Source organism: Oncorhynchus tshawytscha, unplaced genomic scaffold (assembly GCF_018296145.1).
Source record: "Oncorhynchus tshawytscha isolate Ot180627B unplaced genomic scaffold, Otsh_v2.0 Un_contig_7015_pilon_pilon, whole genome shotgun sequence".
Taxonomy (NCBI): Eukaryota; Metazoa; Chordata; class Actinopteri; order Salmoniformes; family Salmonidae; genus Oncorhynchus; species Oncorhynchus tshawytscha.
This window is the reverse complement of record NW_024609765.1, coordinates 266,707-286,618: the sequence shown is the minus strand read 5'-3', so window position 1 is coordinate 286,618 and position 19,912 is coordinate 266,707. Positions and strand designations below refer to the sequence as shown.

General features: G+C 45.0%; 1 protein-coding gene across 1 annotated transcript in view; it reads right to left on the bottom strand.

The window, feature by feature from the left end:
- Window positions 1–19,912, bottom strand: part of srebf1 (sterol regulatory element binding transcription factor 1) — a 31,263-nt gene that overhangs the window by 2,449 nt on the left and 8,902 nt on the right. Inside the window, 13 exon segments of the mRNA XM_042317752.1 lie at window positions 167–278; window positions 2,405–2,587; window positions 2,952–3,117; window positions 3,290–3,422; window positions 6,868–6,977; window positions 8,563–8,671; window positions 8,992–9,160; window positions 9,323–9,489; window positions 11,380–11,638; window positions 14,929–15,113; window positions 15,335–15,551; window positions 18,636–18,796; window positions 19,258–19,372. Of these exon segments, the coding sequence (XP_042173686.1) occupies window positions 167–278; window positions 2,405–2,587; window positions 2,952–3,117; window positions 3,290–3,422; window positions 6,868–6,977; window positions 8,563–8,671; window positions 8,992–9,160; window positions 9,323–9,489; window positions 11,380–11,638; window positions 14,929–15,113; window positions 15,335–15,551; window positions 18,636–18,796; window positions 19,258–19,372 (2,086 nt within the window).

Here is a 19,912-nt window from a genome sequence, read left to right as displayed (position 1 = left end):
ACGTGAGTTGTGGGGATACAGAGAGGGATACTACACAGATAACACTCATATCGCGCCGTGTCCCTTTCGACCTCATTATGAAAGGCTTAAAAAAGGCACAAAAAACCCACAGAACTTCCAACCTTTCTCACACACGCAAACTACAAAAAACCCTCCCTGCAGTTACCCGTCTTGGCTCCGGGGGTGGCTCTGCGTCTGAGCGAGCGGTCCAGGAGCTGATGTGTTCGCGTGGGACTGGCCCCAGCCATCAGCCTGGCGGTTGCCTCATGAAGAAACAACTGAGAGGGAGAGAGAGAACAGTGTTTGATGAGTGAGAAGTCAGAAATCTACCTAGATCAACCTGTGTCCATATACATGTATGTGCCCGTGTCTACATGTGTATGTATGTCTTCCTCCACGTCCTACCCTGTGTCCATATACATGTATGTGCCCGTGTCTACATGTGTATGTATGTCTTCCTCCACGTCCTACCCTGTGTCCATATACATGTATGTGCCCGTGTCTACATGTGTATGTATGTCTTCCTCCACGTCCTACCCTGTGTCCATATACATGTATGTGCCCGTGTCTACATGTGTATGTGTCTTCCTCCACGTCCTACCCTGTGTCCATATACATGTATGTGCCCGTGTCTACATGTGTATGCATGTCTTCCTCCACGTCCTACCCTGTGTCCATATGTATGTGCCCGTGTCTACATGTGTATGTGTCTTCCTCCACGTCCTACCCTGTGTCCATACATGTATGTGCCCGTGTCTACATGTGTATGCATGTCTTCCTCCACGTCCTACCCTGTGTCCATATACATGTATGTGCCCGTGTCTACATGTGTATGTATGTCTTCCTCCACACCCTGTGTCCATATACATGTATGCCCGTGTCTACATGTGTATGTATGTCTTCCTCCACGTCCTACCCTGTGTCCATATACATGTATGCCCGTGTCTACATGTGTATGCATGTCTTCCTCCACGTCCTACCCTGTGTCCATATACATGTGTGCCCGTGTCTACATGTGTATGTGTCTTCCTCCACGTCCTACGTCCTACCCTGTGTCCATATACATGTATGTGCCCGTGTCTATGTATGTGCCCGTGTCCATACATGTGTATGTGTATGTCTGTACCCTGTGTCCCATGTGTGTCTACATGTGTATGTATGTCTTCCTCCACGTCCTACCCTGTGTCCATATACATGTATGTGCCCGTGTCTACATGTGTATGTATGTCTTCCTCCACGTCCTACCCTGTGTCCATATACATGTATGTGCCCGTGTCTACATGTGTATGTATGTCTTCCTCCACGTCCTACCCTGTGTCCATATACATGTATGTGCCCGTGTCTACATGTGTATGTATGTCTTCCTCCACGTCCTACCCTGTGTCCATATACATGTATGTGCCCGTGTCTACATGTGTATGTATGTCTTCCTCCACGTCCTACCCTGTGTCCATATACATGTATGTGCCCGTGTCTACATGTGTCTACATGTGTATGTATGTCTTCCTCCACGTCCTACCCTGTGTCCATATACATGTATGTGCCCGTGTCTACATGTGTATGTATGTCTTCCTCCACCCTGTGTCCATATACATGTATGTGCCCGTGTCTACATGTGTATGTATGTCTTCCTCCACGTACCCTGTGTCCATATACATGTATGTGCCCGTGTCTACATGTGTATGTGTCTTCCTCCACGTCCTACCCTGTGTCCATATACATGTATGTGCCCGTGTCTACATGTGTATGTATTTCCTCCACGTCCTACCCTGTGTCCATATACATGTATGTGCCCGTGTCTACATGTGTATGTATGTCTTCCTCCACGTCCTACCCTGTGTCCATATACATGTATGTGCCCGTGTCTACATGTGTCTTCCTCCACGTCCTACCCTGTGTCCATATACATGTATGTGCCCGTGTCTACATGTGTATGTATGTCTTCCTCCACGTCCTACCCTGTGTCCATATACATGTATGTGCCCGTGTCTACATGTGTATGTATGTCTTCCTCCACGTCCTACCCTGTGTCCATATACATGTATGTGCCCGTGTCTACATGTGTATGCATGTCTTCCTCCACGTCCTACCCTGTGTCCATATACATGTATGTGCCCGTGTCTACATGTCCTTCCTCCACGTCCTACCCTGTGTCCACATGTATGTGCCCGTGTCTACATGTGTATGTCTTCCCTCCACGTCCTACCCTGTGTCCATATACATGTATGTGCCCGTGTCTACATGTGTATGCATGTCTTCCTCCACGTCCTACCCTGTGTCCATATACATGTATGTGCCCGTGTCTACATGTGTATGTATGTCTTCCTCCACGTCCTACCCTGTGTCCATATACATGTATGTGCCCGTGTCTACATGTGTATGCATGTCTTCCTCCACGTCCTACCCTGCGCATGGCGGGCCTGAAGCTCTGGGCCAGCTTCCTGAGGGAGGAGAGGTCCTGCTGGAAGCCGTGCAGCTCGGCTGGGGAGGCCTGCAAGGAGAGACCCCCGGGACTGGAGCTCTGCTGCAGACGCCACACGTTAGTCCGCATCACCAGCAGCAGGTCACACAGCAGCAACTGGACCACCTGGGGAGAGAGAAAGAGAGAGAGAGAGAGAAAGACAGAGAGAGAGATCGAGACAGAGAGACAGAGAGACCGAGAGAGATCAAGAGAGACCGCGAGAGAGAGAGAGACAGAGAGAAGCAAACCTTATGGTGTGCGTATTGAAAATGACATTAGTTTGAAAGGCAGTAACAGTGTGTCAGGGTGTTTTGATGTCTCCTGCCCATTGTGCTGTATGGGGCCCAGCTCTGTCTTGCACTGCAGGAACATTGCACCCAGCTGAGAGACACATGCAATGCAACTACAATGCACCACAGCTCTGGCCATAGCTGCTGTGTTTGTGTGTGTGTGTGTATATATGTGTGGGTGTATATATGTGTGTGTGTACCTTGTCTAGGCTGCTGCTGTGACAGTGTGGTCCCAGGTTGAGGCTGTCTCTCAGCAGGCCGCTGGCCCTCTCACTGTGGCTCAGACTCAGCTGACAGTTCTCTGGTTTGGTCAGCATGGCGCGCACCGCCCGGAACGTGTTCAAAGACGCCTTGGGCAACGGACTCCTGAGGACACATGAACAACTCTTTTCAGAAAGGTGGTGGAGAAGAACTGGGGAAGTGTGTGTGTGTGTGTGGGGGGGGGTAATCTGTATGTCACTCCGGAATGTTCTACTACAGCTTGGTACAGTCCCTCGGCTGTGTGTGTGCGCGCTTGCGTGCGTGCGTGTACACTCACTCTGCAGTCTGTAGACTACGGGGCAGGTGCTCGGCGGCGGGGTACAGTCTCTCAGCCGCTGCGTCGTCTCCTTGAAGCCAGTTAATGATCACCACGGCAACCGACGACCACCATTTGGAATGAAGGTCACAGCCTGGAGGTCCCAGACAAGGTTTACACACAGTCAATAAAGAAAATACACACAGAGACAGGTTATTATTGGGATAGTTCCTGTAGCTGATCTAGAGATATCAACTGTAACTCTGTTGATACACAACAGCTTGCTGGGGTTAAGTTCAGGGTTATGTTTAGGGTTAGGTTTAGGATAAGGGCACGGGTTATGTTTTGGGTGAGGCCTGGGGTTAAGTTTAGGGAAGAGTTTAGGGCTAGGTTTAAATGTATGTTGAAGGTTAGAGGATAGTTAGTTGACATGATGTTGACAGGTTTAGAACATCTATGTGGGACTATGCAGACATGCTGAAACACAGACACATCCCTTCCTTTATCTCTCTCCGTTTCACACATGATCAAATCCAGCTGTTCTCTGGCATGTTCCCCTCTGGCATGGTCACACCCTGCTAATACTGCAGCTATACTGATAGCCACATCTCTCCAAGGGAGAAGACCTCCTTTGCTTAACATTGGGCCAACTCCGCATTCATCAAATCAGATGGCTGATTCATCACAAAACCATTTGATGTTGACAATTATTTCAATGATTACTTCATTGGCAAAGTGGGCAAACTTAGGCAGGAAATGCCAACAACGAACAGTGAGCCATCGTACTCATGCAGAACAAAAACAATACTGAAAGAAAAGCATTGTAAGTTTGAATTTTGTAAAGTTAGTGTGGGAGAGGTGGAAAAATTATTGTCATCGATCAATAATGACCAACCTCTTGGCATTGACAACTTAGATGGTAGGCTGTCATTATAAATGAGAATTTGTTCTTAACTGACTTGCCTAGTTAAATAAGGGTTAAATAAAAAATACAAATGGAAAGCTACTGAGGATGGTAGCTGACTCTATAGCCACTATCTTTCATATCTTTAATCTGAGCAGAGGAAAGTCTTTCTACTCAGGCCTGTAGGGAAGACAAAGTCATTCAGCTACCCAAGAGTGGTAAAGCGGCCTTTAATGGTTCTAACAGCAGACCTATCAGCTTGCTGCCAGCACTTAGCAAACTGTTGAAAAAAATAGTGTTTGACCAAATAAACAAATTAACAACAGACTTTCGGCATGCTTATAGAGAATGGCACTCAACATGTACTCCACTGGCACAAAATAAATATATAAGAAGATTGTGGGAGCTTTACTGTTAGATTTCAGTGCAGCCTTTGATATTATTAACCATAACCTGTTGAGAAAATGTATGCGTTATGGCTTTTCACCCTCTGCCATATCATGAATTCAGAGCTATATCTCTAATAGAACTCAGAGGGTTTTCTTTAATGGAAGCTTCTCTAATGTCAAACATGTAACGTGTGGTGTACCGCAGGGCAGCTCTCTAGGCCCTCTACTCTTTTCTATTTTTCCAATGACCTGCCACTGGCATTAAACAAAGCATGTGTGTCCATGTATGCTGACGATTCAACCATATACGCATCAGCAACCACAGCTAATTAAGTCACTGAAACTCTTAACAAAGAATTGCAGTCTGTTTTGGAATGGGTGGCCAGTAATAAACTGGTCCTGAACATCTCTAAAACTAAGAGCACTGTATTTAGTACAAATTATTCCCTAAGTTCTAGACCTCGGCTGAATCTGGTAATGAATGGTGTGACTGTTGAACAAGTTGAGGAGAGTAAATTACTTGGCATTTCCTTAGATTGTAAACTGTCATGATCAAAACATATAGATTCAATGGTTGTAAAGCTGGGGAGAGGTCTGTCTGTAATAAAAGAGATGCTGTGATTTTTTGACACCACACTCCAAAAAGAAAGTCCTGCAGGCTCTAGTTTTGTCTTATCTTGATTATTGTCCAGACATGTGGTCAAGTGCTGCAAGGAGAGACCTAGTTAAACTGCAGCTGGTCCATAACAGAGCAGCATGTCTTGCTCTTCATTGTAATCAGAGGGCTGATATAAATACTATGCATGCCAGTCTCTCTTGGCTAAGAGTTGTTATAATAAATATTAATGTGTTGGAAATTCCAAATCGTTTGCATAGTCAACTTAGACACAGCACTGACAGACACACACACTTACCCCACCAGACATGACACCAGGGGTATTTTAAGTCCCCAGGTCCAGAACAAATTCTAGGAAACGTACAGTATTATACAGAGCCATGAGTGCATGGAACTCCCTTCCATCTCATATAGCACAACAGCAAACCTGGTTTCAAAAAACAGATAAAGCAACACTTCACGGCACAACAAATAGCTTACAATACTCTACTCAGCAAACTGGATGCAGTCTATTATAAGCCCCTTATACCACCCACCACTGCGACCTGTATGCTCTAGTCGGCTGGCCCTCGCTACATATTCATCGCCAGACCCACTGGCTCCAGGTCATCTATAAGTCTATGCTAGGTAAAGCTCCGCCTTATCTCAGCTCACTGGTCACGATAACAACACCCACCCGTAGCACGCGCTCCAGCAGGTACCTCTCACTGGTCATCCCCAAAGCCCACACCTCCTACCTCCCCACGCCATTTGCACACACTGTATATAGACTCTTTTTTCCCCTTTTTTTTCTTCTACTGTATTATTCACTGTACGCTTGTTTATTCCATGTGTAACTCTGTGTTGTTGTTTGTGTCACACTGCTTTGCTTTATCTTGGCCAGGTCACAGTTGTAAATGAGAACTTGTTCACAACTGGCCTACCTGGTTAAATAAAAAGTTGAAATACATTTTTACAAATAATAATAAAAAAACGCCTCTCCCCCATGTGACCTACTTGTTGTGTGTATGTACTGACGTATGTGTAACTGATAGATGCGCGTACACACACACACACACTTTAAAATGTCAAGTATTTTGTCTGTAATGTATTTTTGGTTGTGTGTCATACCCCAGTAAGAATAGCTCCCATTGGCGTCGGCTAATGGAGATCCTAATAAATCACATCCAATCAAACGCACACTCACACAAAGAGACAGCTATGCTGACTGGGCAATCTAACACCATGACAAGAAAAGTCTCCTTTGAAACGCTCTTCCTTCTCTAGCTACTTCTTCAAGATGATTAGAGGCTTGACAGGACTGGTAGATGGAGCGATGCAGAGGACCATGCCTTTTAACCTCCCATCTCCTCTCAGAGAAAATGAGCAAGAGAGAGAGAGAGAGGTGCTGAAAGGAGCAAGGATATCTGAGGGGGCATCTCAACAGTCTAGAGTGGCTTCCTCTCCTTGTCTTTGATTGCACTGATCTGACAACACAGGGATCAGTGGAAGCAATGTCAGAAGATAGAGACATGTTACTGAAGATCAGTGTGACTGAAGGAAAGGAGATAAGAAGAGGAAGTCACTTTAGACTACAGACACACTGTCAAGTACACCCTAAATGAGAGACACCCAGTATTGTGCCTGAACTGCAGAGGTGAAACTCGGACCACAGCATATAGACACATAAATATAAGGCCAGGAGTCATACCAGTGACGGTGGCCATGTTGGATCCGATGGCGAAGGACTGGGTGTTGGCTCCGGCGGCGTCTGATGCACTAGCCAACAGCTGAAGGTACTCCAGAGCATCCGCATACTCCCTGGGGAATACACACACAGCTTAGTTAGTTAAAAGTATTTAAAAGACTATTAGTTCTCCCTGGGGAACACACACACAGCTTAGTTAGTTAAAAGTATTTAAAAGACTATTAGTTCTAAAAGTATCTATATCCACAGAAAAACGAGTCCTATATTGACATAACCTGAAAGGCCGCTCAGCAAGGAAGAAGCCACTGCTCCAAAACCGCCATAAAAAATCCAGACTATGGTTTGCAAATGAGCATGGGAACAAAGATCGTACTTTTTGGAGAAATGTCCTCTGGTCTGATGAAAAAAATAGAACTGTTTGCCAATAATGACCATCGTAATGTTTGGAGGAAAAAGGGAGAGGCTTGCAAGCCGAAGAACGCCATCCCAACCGTGAAGCACGGGGGTGGCAGCATCATGTTGTGGGGGTGCTTTGCTGCAGGAGGGACTGGTGTACTTCATAAAATAGATGGCATCATGAGGAGGAAAATGATGTGAATATATTGAAGCAACAACTCAAGACATCATTCAGGAAGTTAAAACGTGATTGCAAATGGGTCTTCCAAATGGGACAATGACCCCAAGCATACTTCCAAAGTTGTGGCAAAATGGCCTTAGGACAACAAAGTCAAGGTATTGGAGTGACCATCACAAAGCCCTGACCCCATCCTATAGAAAATTTGAGGACAGAACTGAAAAAGCGTGTGCGAGCAAGGAGGCCTACAATCCGCGGCAGGTAGCCTAGTGGTTAGAGCGTTCGTCTATTAACCGAAAGGTTGCACTATTGAATCCCTGAGCTGACAAGGTTAAAAAATCTGTCTTTCTGCCCCTGAACAAGGCAGTTTACCCACTGTTCCTAGGCAGTCATTGAAAATCAGAATTGGTTCTTAACTGACTTGCCTAATTAAATAAAAGGTAAGAAATAAATAAATAAATAAATGACTCAGTTACACCAGCTCTGTCAGGAGGAATGGGCCAAAATTCACCCAAGTTATTGTGGGAAGTTTGTGGAAGGCTACCTGAAACGTTTGACCCAAGTTAAACCATTTAAAGGCAATGCTACCAAATACTAATTGAGTGTATGTGAACTTCTGACCCACTGGGAATGTGATGAAAGAAATAAATCACTCTACTATTATTCTGACATTTCACATTCTTAAAATAAAGTGGTGATCCTATCTGACCTAAGGCAGGGAATTTTTACTAGGATTAAATGTCAGGAATTGTGAAAAACTGAGTTTAAATGTTTTTGTCTAAGGTGTATGTAAACTTTCGACTTCAACTGTAGATAGTTAAAAGTATTTAAAAGACGTAAAAGGCTTGTTCAAAAAGGGATTGTAGACAATTTAAGACAAAATAAGGCCTAAAATATGAATAAGTCAACATTCTGTATTTTACAACTCAATGTTAGATGGTTCTCCACGCCCTGAAAGTAGACTATGGGCCTTTTTAAAATGTTTTTTTTTTTTTTTTACAGCCACTAGAAACGTCAGCTAACTTTAGCCACCACTGGCTAAAATTCTGTGGGATTGATAAAGGCAACTTTTAAGACTTCTGCAGATAACCTGAGAACACTATTTGGCTGTGTGTTGCACCTACCCCTCTCCATCACTGGGGATCTTCTCCCCCCGGGGCTGGGCCACACAGTATAAAGCCTTCTCCAAAAGGTGTTCCCTAAAGGCCTGGGTCACCTGGGCCAGAGGGTCCACTACAGAGAGAGAGAGAAGAATTAGGGTTAGCATAGTCATGGCAACCAATTTAGACAATGAAAACTTGTTGCCCATATTGCTTTCATCATAACCAGTTTCCATGACAGGTGTTTCCTTTCATAAAGACACAAGCTGTCCACCTGTAGAGCCTCTCAAAGCTCATTCTTCTGAGGGGCTCTTGTCAATAGTTGTACACCATATACCAGGGAATAAGGTGTTATTGGTCACATACACGTGTTTAGCAGATGTTGTTGCGGGTGTAGTGAAATGCTTGTGTTTCTAGTTCCAACAGTGCAGCAGGTTTGTCTACAGTACTGACCTGTGTTCCCTGCCTGGCTGTAGATGCTATCTTTGGGGGTGCTGCGGACGGCCCAGTCCCCATCCACAAAGAAGCGGTGGCCCAGAGGGTGACAGAGCCACTGCATGGCCGGGGGGACACTGCCACTGGAGGAGAGACACGCCTGGCGGGCACTGCTCAGGAACACACGCTGGGGATGGAGAGAGACATGGAGATACAGGAGTGAGTAACGAGTTGAGACACAGAGACAGACACACACGATATACTGAGCAACAAACCACACATTATAGCCAACGCCTCCCCCTCTCTCACAAACACCCACACCACTTGGTAACCTAACTCGGTTACTCACAGAGGAGAAGTGAAGGAGTCTGGGTAGGCTGGCTTTGACTCGTAGGGCTGCAGAGACGTAGATCTCTCCTAGCGTGGCCACGGGGAGACAGGAGCCTGAACACTCTGCCAGGTTTACAGCACTCAGAGCCATGTGAACCGCAGACAGGTGGCTACCGCCCAGCTTACCTGCACACACACACACATTGATTATAGACAGCTTGGCTGAACAAACACAGAAAACACACAGGATTTTCAGACAAAGACTCCTGAAAACACGCATCATTCCTCTCAGGTCTACATAAAGTGTGTAGGAGTAGGGAGCTAGTGGATAACTCTGTATTGGACAGTAGTACTGCAGAGGAGAGAAGGTACCTACTGTGTGATCTTGGGGAAATCTGAATCCATTTAGTGTTTATTTTATTTCCCACTGTATGAGGATCTGAGACATGTTGGTGACAACCCTGAGGTATTCTGGTTACGGGACGAGCAGGGACACGTTGGTGACAACCCTGAGGTATTCTGGTTACGGGACGAGCAGGGACACGTTGGTGATAACGGGACGAGCAGGGACACGTTGGTGATAACGGGACGAGCAGGGACACGTTGGTGATAACGGGACGAGCAGGGACACGTTGGTGATAACGGGACGAGCAGGGACACGTTGGTGATAACGGGACGAGCAGGGACACGTTGGTGATAACGGGACGAGCAGGGACACGTTGGTGATAACGGGACGAGCAGGGACACGTTGGTGATAACGGGACGAGCAGGGACACGTTGGTGATAACGGGACGAGCAGGGACACGTTGGTGATAACGGGACGAGCAGGGACACGTTGGTGATAACGGGACGAGCAGGGACACGTTGGTGATAACGGGACGAGCAGGGACACGTTGGTGATAACGGGACGAGCAGGGACACGTTGGTGATAACGGGACGAGCAGGGACACGTTGGTGACAACCCTGAGGTATTCTGGTTACGGGACGAGCAGGGACACGTTGGTGATAACGGGACAGGCAGGGACACGTTGGTGATAACGGGACGAGCAGGGACACGTTGGTGATAACGGGACGAGCGGAGCTTAACAGGGCATGTTTGAGATTGCTCAGTTTGTTCATAATGCCTGGAGGAGAAGGAGAAATGTATTGTTGGTGTAGCGCGGCTAGATGGTAGCCGGTTGTGTAGCGCGGCTAGATGGTAGCCGGTTGTGTAGCGCGGCTAGATGGTAGCCAGTTGTGTAGCGCGGCTAGATGGTAGCCGGTTGTGTAGCGCGGCTAGATGGTAGCCGGTTGTGTAGCGCGGCTAGATGGTAGCCGGTTGTGTAGCGCGGCTAGATGGTAGCCGGTTGTGTAGCGCGGCTAGATGGTAGCCGGTTGTGTAGGGCGGCTAGATGGTAGCCGGTTGTGTAGGGCGGCTAGATGGTAGCCGGTTGTGTAGGGCGGCTAGATGGTAGCCGGTTGTGTAGGGCGGCTAGATGGTAGCCGGTTGTGTAGGGCGGCTAGATGGTAGCCGGTTGTGTAGGGCGGCTAGATGGTAGCCGGTTGTGTAGGGCGGCTAGATGGTAGCCGGTTGTGTAGGGCGGCTGGTAGATGGTAGCCGGGTAGCCGGTTGTGTAGGGCGGCTAGATGGTAGCCGGTTGTGTAGGGCGGCTAGATGGTAGCCGGTTGTGTAGGGCGGCTAGATGGTAGCCGGTAGCCGGTTGTGGTAGGGCGGCTAGATGGTAGCCGGTTGTGTAGGGCGGCTAGATGGTAGCCGGTTGTGTAGCGGCTAGATGGTAGCCGGTTGTGTAGCGCGGCTAGATGGTAGCCGGTTGTGTAGCGCGGCTAGATGGTAGCCGGTTGTGTAGCGCGGCTAGATGGTAGCTGTACCGGCAATGATCACTGTATGCATATCATTTGTAAAATGTTATTTTGTTCTGTAGTGTCTTGTAAGCCCATGTGGGCTGGGTACCGGTAGGTGTATGACACTTAAATCATATCAATCAACTAGCTGATAACATTGACAAGGTAGACAAGGTTAGCCTTACCCTTAGCATTTGAGCCACAGGTCAAGTCCCATTTCCAATTTCCACCTACCGGTCATGTGCAGCTGGTGCAGGCGGTGGTAGACCAGGGCAGCGTCGCGGCTGCTCATGCGAGCATCCTCCCGGAGCCCCCTGGCGCGGAGCCCCCCAGCCCTGGCAGCCAACCAGCGACCCACCCCTAGTCGCTGGAGGCAGAGGCGGAGCAGGGCCCACAGGGCGGCACAGGCCAGGTCCAACTGAGAGGTGGGTAAGGGGCGACCCAGAGCCTTGAGGCAGGTCCATAGGTTCTGACTGGCCTGGGCAAAGTCTCCCTATTGGGGGAGGGAGAGAGGTGGGTAAGTAACTCTCACAACACCAAATTTGAAAGAGATACAACCTACAGCGGTGTAGTCTAAATGGTCACAGCAAATTAACATTACATTTGTCAACCGTGTAAAGTACAAGTTTATTAAGGTTATAATATTGTAGAGAACAATCTAATGATTCATTCTGTGTAATTTATAATGACATAGGGCAAAGAAAACTGTTTTGACATTCATTTTATAGCAACCTCTTGGATTGCCCCGTTTCTATCTACATTATAGAGTGGTTCTTCCTAAAAGTTGCGTTGCACTGCAGCACAGCTTGCGGGCTGCCGCAGAATTCTATGACACGTTATTTAAGTGTCAGCCATTGTTGCCATTAATGCTAGTTACTGCTAGTTTGACCACCAGAGGGCATCTTTGAGAAGCATTTGACTGTTTTTAATAATGGTCTGTACTACCGAATTTAAAACCGTTTTGTAAGAACATAGTACACGGGATTGAATAAGAAATGTAGCTTAATTCATTTGATTAATATTATGGTGTGTCTATTCCAAGGAAAACAAAAGCCTCTGCGTTTCCATGAGGAAAATATGGCACTGTACAACGTGACCAGTGAATTAAGCTACATTTCTTATTCAATCCCGTGTACTATGTTCTTACAAAACGGTTTTAAATTCGGTATTTACTGTATGCTGCACATTTTGACATTGTATTCCATTTCCAGTGAGACTATTCAAGCCATCGACTCACTGATGGTTGAAGATGATGAGCGATCGGCAAAGGCAGTCTGGAATGTGCTGGCATCATGGCACAACATCAACATCGCTCTAATCACAGTCAGAAGACAGTTGAAGAAACTGGAGTGAACTTACGGAAAGGCTCTGTAAGACACTATTATTATTTATTTTTTTCTTCCTCAGAACATTAACCATGTGTGTTCTCTTGTTTTGACCCAATGATTCGTCTGACAAACAAAGAACTTTGCGTGCTGCAGGCCAGGCATGGATCAAAGCTGGCGAGACATTCAATGACATCAAGAGATATGTTGGACCCTATGTCAGAGAGGTGTTTTTGGGACCACATCATGTCTATTGTCCTGCTAATAGCCCTTGTGAAAAACAAGTGTTGGAAAACATGTTATCTAAGGGGCTTTTATAGAACTATAATGCAGGGTTAATAGTAACAATAATAATCGTTGGATAACAGATGGGCTCTCGGTACTCATTAAGAGGCGGCTTCTATCTTCAATATAATCATTAATTCAGAAGGTTAAACCCTTAGGTTTCAGGCCTGCAGTAGGTTATGGAAACATTGTTTTCAAGTCCTCTGGTGGTTACAGTCCTAACCCTGGAACGTGTGGCACCATTGAAAGAAGCTGGTTTGATGAAAACTGTCAATTTCGTCTGTTCTCTCTGGTCACTATGTCATAGTTTTTTTATGAACACAGTTACCATTAAAAAAACACTATGTTTATCTCTTCCCAACTATTTTACAATCTATATGGCACAGCTGGCATTTTTTTGGTCCTTAAATGAAACCGGTATATATTTTTATTTATCACAATTTTCTTTTACCAATTTTGGTCTTTAAATTGTGACTAGGGGGCAGTATTTTCATTTTTGGAAAAATAATGTTCCCGTAGTAAACGGGATATTTTATCAGGACAAGATGCTAGAATATGCATATAATTGACAGCTGTTGCAGGCGAAAGCCTGAGAAAAATCCAAACAGGAAGGGACTCTTATTTAGAAGGCTCTGCGTTCCTATGCGTCCCTATTGAGCAGTGAATGGGCTATCAACCAGATTACTTTTTCTATGGCTTCCCTAATGTGTCTAGTGTCACAATACATAGTTTCAGGCTTTTATTTTGAAAAATGAGCCTGAACGTCAACATTGCGTCAGTGGTCAGCTGAAGTCTCTCATAGTGTTTGGTGCGTAAAGGACAAATGCGGCCATTGTTTCTCTCTCTCCTACTAAGAAGCCACCAGTCCCAGTTGATATATTATCGAATAGATATTTGAAAAACATCTTGAGGATTGATTATAAACAACCTTTGCCATGTTTCTGTCGATATTATGGAGCTAATTTGGAATATTTTTCGCCGTTTTCCTGACTGCAATTTCCGGGCGATTTCTCAGCCAAACGTGAAGAAAAAAACGGAGCTATTTCGCCTACAAAAATAATATAAAGTATAAAAAATATTTTTTTAAATATATACTATAAAGAACATTGGCTATCTAACTGGGAGTCTCGTGAGTGAAAACATCCGAAGCTCAAAGGTAAACGATTTAATTTGATTGCTTTTCTGATTTCCGTGACCAAGTTACCTGCTGCTAGCTGGACAAAATGCTATGCTATCGATAAACTTACACAAATGCTTGTCTTGCTTTGGCTGTAAAGTATATTTTGAAAATCTGAGATGACAGGGTGATTAAAAGGGCTAAGCTGTGTCTCAATATATTTCATTTGTGATTTTCATGAATAGAAATATTTTCTAGGAATATTGATGTCCGTTGCGTTATGCTAATTACTGTCAGATGATGATAACGGTCCCGTTCACGGGATGGGGTGTCACTTGAGGTTAATGCAGGGCCGACAGACATGTTCCTTACTTTTACCCACTTCCACTTGATAAAAGTTCCAATTAATAAAGTTTTTTTTTTTCTATTAGAATATTTGAGTTTAACCACAATATGATATTTTAGAGATGATTTTGTTTTCAAATAATTGAAAGTGAGAGGTTATAATCTGAATAAAGGGAAAAAGGCCATTCTTGAACATGGGGTGAGACATTCTTAATAATTTGTAAATAAAGCCAGTTTTGTTATTTAGAATGATTTATTTCTGTTTTTAGTGTGAGAGAAACCAAAAGCCCAGCGTGCCTATTTTTGGGAAAATCGTCAGTCCACATGTCAAGTGTAATTCCCTCATTTACCCAAGTTCTCGCTTAACTCCAGGCACACAGCGACAGTTTTTTTGTTGTTGCCTGATGCAGGACTCTAGTGCCAGAGGAGACTCTGACTGAAAACACTTCCATTAATTTAAGAAAAGACAGTCAATTTGTGCCACAGTTTAGACTATCGATAGATCAGCGTTCTAACTCCGCCTTGTGATAGTGTGGCGCAATGACAGAATGCCACCATCTAGCACTAATGGTCGCAGCATAAGCTTGTAACTTTTAAAGGAAGAACCACTGTACAGCAGTGAGTGAACACCATACACCCTATTCCCTACATAGTGCACTATATAGGGAATAGGATGCCATTTTGACGAAATCACATTCTCCATATTCTCACCCGTGCCAGGTCGAGGTCTGCCTGCTTGCGGTGCCTCCAGAACAGCACGGAGGATCCAGAGTGGGGCCTGGTGACTGGCTCTCCATAGACCAACACTCTGACCAGAACCCCAGCCACCAGCACACCATTCAGCAGCCACACCAACAGAGTGGGTAGCACCCAGTCCATCCAGCCCCACGAGTCAGCTAGGAGGAGAACACAGAGAGAGGATGACTTTTGGAGACACCCATACAGAATGACTTTTGGAGATACAACAACACATAACGAGTTTGAGACGTGCAAACACACACACAGACAAAGAGGAGATGGACTTACAAGAAAATACACATGGGAGTATTAGATGAACTCACTAGGAGTAAGATACACACCTCCGCCACCCTCCCTCTTTCCCTCCCTCCCTCCATACCTGCGTTGTCTAGGCCCAGCATGATCCTGCCTGTCCCAGGATGCACTGCTTGGTTGTTAGCGGTGGTGCTGGAGCCCATCCCTCCACACAGCATGGCAGCCAGGGGATTGAGGGAGAGGAAGAGGAAGGTGAATGTGCACAGCGCCATGCGGGAGCGGTCCAGCATGCCAGCACTGCCCGGAGTGGACGAGGACGTCTCCATCAGATTGACCGCCGGCTGGACGGGAGAGGACAGAACACAAGGAGTCAGGGTTAGAAATAGAACTAAAGCAAGAGGCAGAGATGGAACTGGAACTAGAATTGTAATCAGGGAGTTAGAACTAAGAACTGTAACTTATTATCGTAAGTTTACCTTCCATGATAATTGGAGACACCAATGGTTAGCCATTGAACAAAACAACGGTTTAGCTTCTCTGTTTAAGTTTGTCTCCAGCCTTGTTGCTACAGGATGTATGTTGCTAGAGAATTTCCTTTCATAGCGTTCTATTCTAGGTAACTATAGCTGAGAAGTCCAACATCTTTCAAGCTCCTTTCTTAAAGTCACGAGAAGCATTAGTTATGGGTTGGGTTGCAATGGGTCTGAAACTTTCCGGGAAATTTACGGAAATTTTCCATGGGAAGTTAAGCCCTGAAATTTGGGGAATTCTGCTTAAATTCATCAAAAATGTTAGCTTATAACAGTGAACCTTTTTTGTGGTACAAACAAGGCAATTCTAGGTCTGTGGCATATTTTGGATAAACTATCCCCAATTCAATGGAATTCCAACCCTCTGCATGGACAGTGAATTCATCCATCACATGTGCAGTGCACTCTTCCATCAGATATACAGCTAATTCTCAAGATCTTGCACTCTAATGAGATGCTATTGAGCCCACACTACTACACTGTCTGAGCCAAGGACTACATGCTTTCTGGTTAACTAGTAAATAGTAGCCTACAGCAAAGTGTGTTTAAATAATTTATAACTTGTTAACAATTTATGCTAGTTAGTTTCTGCTACCATGTTGGTTTTAATTGCTTGAGCATGCTAACTGAGGAGTGTTATTTCACCTGTTTCCATTCATGTTTCATTTTAAAACATTTATCTTACAAAGGAGTTGTTTAATCTAACTGCTTAACCATTGACCTTTACATGGAATTGTATTTTTTCTCATCTTTACAGGAAAATGCCACGGGCACTATCTGATGTGTGGAGACATTTCCCTGCAGCTAATGTAGAAGGAAAAGCTGTGTACATTTGCAAATACTGTGTCAAATCATACGTGCAGAATGCAACAACGATGCAGAATCATCTGGCCAAGTGCATAAAGTTCCCTCAGCGCTCACAACAAGCAACCTCTGACAAAAGTCCCTCTACTTCTATTCAAGGTGAAAATGATGAATCAGACATCTTATCGATAGCAATAGCTCATGGTCCTCCTGGAATCAGAAGTTTTTTTAACTCAATGGAGGAACGTAGTCAAAGAAATGCTGATGAATGTCTTGCTCGAGCTGTGTATGCAACTGGTTCACCTATGATGCTCACAGGCAATGTGTATTGGAAGAGATTTCGCCCAGTATACACCCCTCCAACCAGATATGCTTTATCTACTCATTTGCTGGATGCAGAGTTCACCAGAGTTCAAGTGAAGGTCAAGCAAATCATAGAGAAAGCAGTCTGTATTGCAATCAACTCTGATGGGTTGTCAAATGTTCGTGGGCAAGGAATAATTAACTACATCATCTCCACCCCTCAACCAGTATTCTACAAGAGCACAGACACAAGGGACAACAGACACACCGGTCTCTTCATTGCAGATAAACTGAAGACAGTCAATGACCTTGGACCACAGAAGGTATTTGTACTGGTAACAGACAATGCTGCGAACATGAAGGTTGCTTGGTCTAAAGTGGAGGAGTCCTACCCTCACATCACACCCATTGGCTGTGCTGCTCATGCATTGAATCTGCTCCTCAAGGACATCATGGAACTGAAAACAATGGATACACTCTACAAGAGAGCCAAGGAAATGATTAGGTATGTGAAGGGTCATCAAGTTATAGCAGCAATCTACCTCACCAAGCAAAGTGAGAAGAATAAGAGCACCACATTGAAGCTGCCCAGCAACACCTGGTGGGTTGGTGTTGTCATCATGTTTGACAGTGTCCTGGAGGGGAAGGAGTCTCTCCAAGAAACAGTCTGCCGATATGGACAGACCCATCATCCTCGTGGATGATGTATTTTGGGAGAGAGTGGTAAGCAGCCTGAAACCTATAGCAGTAGCCATTGCACTGATTGAGGGAGACAATGCCATCCTGTCTGATGTTCAGACTCGCAGATGCAGATGTAAGAGAAGAAATCCGTATTGCAATGCCCACTTCACTGTTGCTCCAAGCAGAGGAAACTGTAGTTTTGAAATACATCAAAAAACATGAAGACTTCTTCCTGAAGCCCATACACGCTGCAGTGTACATGTTGGACCCCAAGTATGCTGGCAAGAGCATCCTGTCTGGTGCAGAGATCAACAAGGCCTATGGTGTCATCACTACCGTGTCTCGCCACCTTGGCCTGGATGTGGGCAAGGTTCTTGGCAGTCTGTCGAAGTACACTTCCAAGCAAGAGCTTTGGGATGGAGATGCAATATGGCAGTCGTGCCAACATATCTCATCAGCCACCTGGTGGAAGGCACTTTGTGGATCTGAGGTTCTTTTCCCCTTTTTGAGTCTGACAACGAGCCATCCTCAACAAGGTTAGAAAGTGATAGTGAAGATGAGGCCTCAGAGTCTGATGTTCAAGAGGTGGACATTGAGGAGGTCCAGGGAGAAGACATGGAAGCTTGAGAGGAAGACAACCAAGGCTTTAGTTTCTAGACTATCATTTTACAGATGTATGTTGAAAACATTTTTGGGAGATGCCATGGATCATTGGGAATCATTCAATATTCCCTTTTTGTTGTTCAGTGAAATCATCCCATGTGAAGAGTCAACTAATTTAATTAAAGTTAAATTAGTAACTAAATCGTTGTTGTTTTTTCTATTGGAAGGATTTAATCATTTGCAATTATGTCTACTTATGATAAGGTAAAAGGTTTATGTTTATGTCTCCATATGATATGGTAAATATATCCAATGCAAAAAACATCTACATTTAAATGGTATTAATATTAATTCCCATATATTCCCGTTAACTCCCACAGAAAGTTCCCACCTCTGAATATTCCCCAAAAAGTTCAACCCTAGTTACGGGTAACATCCAGTATCCTGACTGGCTCCACTCAATGCTTTTCAGTGAGGTTTCACGTCTCAGGTTGTGAAACCCACCTTGCTGTCCTCCCCCATGGGGCTGTCGGGTTCTGAGTCGCTGCCACAGTGGGAGTAGGAGGTGGGAGAGCCCACGTCGGATGGTGGCGGGGTGGGTAGCTCGCTCTTTACGTCCGTCTGTGGGCCATCCACCTCCATGGCAACCAGGTCCTTCAGAGACTCTGGAGAGGAGGGAGAGAGGAGGAGAAAAGAGAGGAGGGAGGTAGAGAAAGAAAGGATCAACCTCACAATAGTTCAGGCCAACCTCATCACTGTTATGACAACTATATCTGTATCCATAAAGTGTCTCAGAGTGCTGATCTAGAATCAGTTTAGCCTTTAAATCATAATGAATACAATTATATGGACAGGGGGAACCTGATCCTAGATCAGCCATCCTACTCTGAGAAGCTTTATGAATACGGGCCCAGCTCTTGATCCGAGCACAACCAGCACTAGCTATCAGACAATGACTGCATTTCACAAAGCACTTCTTTAAGCAATTAAAAGCTTTAGCCATGAAGAATCCTTCTTCTTCATAAAGAATAACAATAGGATCATGATAAAGGGAGGATGGAAGAGAGGAAAGGGCAGGCATAGAAGGAGAAGAAGAGCCAGGGCAGGGAGGAGAATAACCACTCACTGTTCTTCTGGGCAGACATCTTCAGGGCCATGTTCTCTTTTTTCAGTTTCTGGTTGGACTGCTGCAGGTAGCGGATGTAGTCTATTGCCTTCTTCAGAATTGCTGACTTGTTGAGCTGCTTAGCAGATGAAAAAGGTAAATACAACAACTTGTTGAGATGCTTAGCAGAAGAAAAAGGTGAATAAAACAACTTGAGCTGCTTAGCAGATGGAAAAAGGTGAATACAAATTTAATGCAAGATTTTAAGAGCCTCTGATAAACAGTATGCATTTGAATGCAACCAATGAGCTTTTCTTCGATATAATACGAACACAGCATTAACGTCTTGACATTGGAATCCACAAACAAAACAGTGGCCGTGTCCCAATACCCATACTAGCGTACTAAACAGTACGCAAAAAAATATATAATGTATAGTATTTTGATTTTTTTTTAATAGTACTCCAAATGAGTCATCTAATATGCGATTGCGTGGACTCCTGCTATTCGTTCGTTTTGGTACAGCGTGTCAATTTATCTAATTATCAGCTGTTGTCAAACACTCGAGTCGGAAAAGACGAGTGACTTAAACTAGATCAGCCTAAATGAGTATGCAGAATGTAGTACGCTAGTATGGGTATTTGGACACAGCCAGTTACTTTTCTCTGTCAGATGA